At 49.2% G+C, this 4256-nt stretch overlaps 1 protein-coding gene across 3 annotated transcripts in view; it reads right to left on the bottom strand.

The window, feature by feature from the left end:
• The window catches only part of LOC102250682 (protein S100-A7), a 4725-nt gene extending 873 nt beyond the window's left edge, over nucleotides 1-3852 (bottom strand). Inside the window, exons 1-2 of one of the 3 annotated variants that reach the window (XM_014534770.1) lie at nucleotides 3822-3852; nucleotides 180-337 (exon numbers count right to left, since the gene is read on the bottom strand). In XM_014534770.1, coding sequence (XP_014390256.1) covers nucleotides 180-320 — 141 coding nt within the window. In that variant the 5' untranslated portion in view covers nucleotides 321-337; nucleotides 3822-3852. Of the gene's footprint in view, nucleotides 1-179; nucleotides 338-1338; nucleotides 1361-3020; nucleotides 3125-3821 lie in introns of those variants that run through there. The other 2 variants (XM_005860232.2, XM_014534771.1) reach the window with 2 other exon arrangements.
• Between the last annotated feature and the right edge of the window lie 404 nt (nucleotides 3853-4256).

Below are 4256 nucleotides of genomic sequence, written 5' to 3'. Positions count from 1 at the left end.
CCAGATGCCTTTACACTTGGCCACATGTATCATCTCTTTCATCCTGATAATAAGTCAGGAGAGTCCTCTTAGGCCTTTTTGCAGATGAGAATATTGAGGATCAGAGAATGGGATTGACTTGTCCAAAGTCCTCCCCCATGCCAGGGCCCAAGCAATCTGGAGAAGTCACCCAGACTCACACAAGCCTTGAGGAAGTTAGGGAAATTCTCCCTCAGCATCTTCAGCAGGCCCTGCTTGTCAATCTTGTCATCAGGTTTGGTGTATTTGTGGAACAGGACGATCAAGTCCATCACAGACTGTTCAACTGGAGTATGGCTCATCTTGGTTTTCAAGGAAGCTGCCAGAGAGAAAGACGGGGACCTTTGTTATCCTTCCCCCCAGGTGAGGGGCCCTGTGTCAGGACAATGGGGTGGGTTCGAGCCTCTAGTGAAGTGAGGCTCAGTTTGGAGCAGAAGGAACTGTATTATCCTAGGAGGTGGGATGAGATGCTCATAAGGAGGAGAATGTGACCAAGGCAGGGGCCTGGTCCCATGCAGGTCAGGGTCTAGAGGAGATGGAGGAGAATACAGAAGCCCACTGTGGACAGAACCACAGGAGGCAGAAGCAGAGAGGTTAGGAGTCAACCACATGGAAAAGGACTGACGTTTTATTTGGGACCTGAACCAAACACAGCATTTGGTTGACTCTACTCTTCAAGAGCATCAACACCATCTCCTCCAGGGTCAATGTCAGGGTTAGAGTCATGGGGACAAAATAACTTCTTGACTAGTCTGGCCTGACCTGAATACAGTTCCTCATTTTGTGGTGACCCCCAACCATAAAATTATTTTTGTTGCTACTTCATAACTGTAATTTTGCTACTGTTATGAATCGTAATGTAAATATCTGATATGCAGGATGTATTTTCATTGTTACGAATTCAACATAATTAAAGCATAGTGATTAATCACAAAAACAATATGTAATTATATATGTGTTTTCCGATGGTCTTAGGCGACCCCTGTGAAAGGGTCGTTTGACCCTCAGAGGGGTCGCGACCCACAGTTTGGGAACCGCTGCTCTAAATGAAATTGGCCCTGGAGGCTCCCAGTGGTTGAGTGTGAGTAGAATGGTAAGTGTGAGCAGAGATATACATCCCTGTCATGAGCTCTCAAAGGTTTTCCTGGACCATCCCCACAAAGTCCCATAACAGGCAGAGCCCCGTTACAGGCAGAACCCCATTACATCTGGACCCAAGCTTCTGAATCCTCTCCCATCACTGCTTTCCCTACTCCTGCAGACAGCAGAACACACTGGGCCCTGAGGAACCTCCTGGGAAAGAGATAGGCGCAGACTTACCAAAGCTGACGAGGAGGCTCTGAGGAGAAGGTGAGGACGTGATTGTCCTGTTCCACAAATACACCAAACCCAACAGTCTGGACCACAAGCAGAGAAATGGGACAGTGTAGCCCTCACACCCCAGACTTTCCAAAACTGCCAAGAAATGTGCATGGCTCACATGGATGGGCATCTAACAAAAACTATATTTCCTTATCATCAGGGAAAAAAAAAACCTTGCTTCTATGTCCCTACATGGAACTACCCAAGGCCTTCTGTGAACTTGGCCAACGTCAGAGCTGAGCCCTGTGCACAGAAAGTAACTGGTCTTTCCCTCAGCTGGGCAGAAGGTCCAAAACATTAGTTGGTGGGTTTCTGATCCATACACTGGCAGATCTTCTCACCAGGGCAAGGTGAGTGGGAGTCCCAGTCTTGGGTTCAGGAGAACCTTCTAGACTTTGGTAGAGACACCCACTCCCCCAGAGGTTGGGGTGCAAATTGAGTCTTCCCCAACCTGTGGTCTGAGAGTTAGGTGAGTCCAGAGAGAAAAGAAGAGAAGGAGAGAGGAAGGGTCTTTTCCTCAGCTCCCACCAGAGATGTTTCCACAGCGTTGTTACACAGGGGCCAGTCCAGCCACCTTGTAGATGAGATCCTCAGGACCCCAGTGGAATAAAGTTACACAGCCCCCTAACAGGCAAAGTCCCATAACAGGCAGAGCCCCGTTACAGGCAGAACCCCATTACATCTGGACCCAAGCTTCTGAATCCTCTCCCATCACTGCTTTCCCTACTCCTGCAGACAGCAGAACACACTGGGCCCTGATGAACCTCCCTGGCAAAGAGATAGGCGCAGACTTACCAAAGCTGACGAGGAGGCTCTGAGGAGAAGGTGAGGACGTGATTGTCCTGTTCCACAAATACACCAAACCTGTGCATCTGGGAAAAGACTGGTCTCTTTATAAGGCTCAATCTGGCTCCTCCCAGGCACTGGGAGCCTTTGGGTCATATCTGTCTACTTCCTGGACCATTGTTCCAATCAGGTGGGTGGCACACACCTAGGACTGTGTGTTCAGCATGTGCCAGTAAAATCCCAGGCAACTCCCAAGGGAAAACACCTAGAGCCTTCTTTTGTCCTCACTTCCCTGGGGTCAGGGGTGTGGAAGACAATGGGATGTGTCGTAAAGCACAGGAATTCTGGTACAGAATACTGAGTTTCTGAACTTAAAGAGGATGGGACTCTGAGATGCATCATGGTCTGTGTTTGCTCATCACCCACTCCTTCCACAATTTTGTTCTGGCATCTAACACAAACTCTCTCCAGCAGTTTATAATTCCATAACTATACCACACATCACCTTACCTGTCATATTGATATTCCTCCTAAAGCATTAGGAAGGGTCTTTTCCTCAGCTCCCACCAGAGATGTTTTAACAGAGTTGTTACACAGGGGCCAACAGTGCGATTGGAGCATCGGTCCAGTCATCTTGTAGATGAGATCCTCAGGACCCCAGTGGAATAAAGTTACACAGACCCATAACAGGCAAAGTCTCATAACAGGCAGAGCCCCATTACAGGCAGAACCCCATTACATCTGGACCCAAGTTCCTGAATCCTCTCCCATCACTGCTTTCCCTGCTCCTGCAGACAGCAGAACACACTGGGCCCTGATGAACCTCCCTGGCAAAGAGATAGGCGCAGACTTACCAAAGCTGACGAGGAGGCAGTGAGGAGAAGGTGAGTGTTCTGTGCATCTGGGCAAACACTGGTCTCTTTATAAGGCTCAATCTGGCTCCTCCCAGGCACTGGGAGCCTTTGGGTCATATCTGTCTACTTCCTGGACCATTGTCCCACTCAGGTGGGTGGCACACACCTAGGAGTGTGTGTTCAGCATGTGCCAGTAAAATCCCAGGCAACTCCCAAGGGAAAACACCTAGAGCCTTCTTCTGTCCTCACTTCCCTGGGGTCAGGGGTGTGGAATACAATGGGATGTGTCGTAAAGCACAGGAATTCTGGGACAGAATACTGAGTTTCTGAACTTAAAGAGGATGGGACTCTGAGATGCATCATGGTCTGTGTTTGCTCATCACCCACTCCTTCCACAATTTTGTTCTGGCATCTAACACAAACTCTCTCCAGCAGTTTATAATTCCATAACTATACCACACATCACCTTACCTGTCATATTGATATTCCTCCTAAAGCATTAAACCTTATGAGATGGAGCTGTTACCCTCATGTTGAGGATGGGGAATTGAGGGAGTAAGAGGTAAGCAAAGTTCTTATGTGCACAAGTGAGATCCTCAGGACCCCAGTGGAATAAAGTTACACAGACCCATAACAGGCAAAGTCTCATAACAGGCAGAGCCCCATTACAGGCAGAACCCCATTACATCTGGACCCAAGTTCCTGAATCCTCTCCCATCACTGCTTTCCCTGCTCCTGCAGACAGCAGAACACACTGGGCCCTGAGGAACCTCCCTGTCAAAGAGATAGGCGCAGACTTACCAAAGCTGACGAGGAGGCAGTGAGGAGAAGGTGAGTGTTCTGTGCATCTGGGCAAACAGAGAGTAGTGGCTCAGCATGTCACCTGCAGGCGAGGGCAGACGGGAGGTCAGAGCTCTGAGTCCTGGCGTTAGCCCCACACTCTAGAAATACACTTCGCAGCTCCAGGGCCCACCGGGACCCACCAAGGAAGCCACAGTCTAGATTCAGGGATGGTGACCACCATGAAATGAGCCAGAAGGAGATTGGGCAAAGTTGCCACCCCTCCCATGATGATGCCTTCCTATAAATTCTTCAATGATGTTTCTCCTTCCCTTATGCAAATGAGCTTCCCTCAGTATCTCATGCCCTGAGGTCTGTTATGTCCTAACCTGCTGTGGAATATCTGGTTCAGGTGCAGGAAACAAGAGCTTGGAGGTGAGGATGAAACCTGGGGAC

Source organism: Myotis brandtii, unplaced genomic scaffold (genome assembly GCF_000412655.1).
Source record: "Myotis brandtii unplaced genomic scaffold, ASM41265v1 scaffold13284, whole genome shotgun sequence".
Lineage (NCBI taxonomy): Eukaryota > Metazoa > Chordata > Mammalia > Chiroptera > Vespertilionidae > Myotis > Myotis brandtii.
The sequence above is the reverse complement of the archived record's forward strand: the minus strand, read 5'-3'. Positions and strand labels throughout refer to the sequence as shown.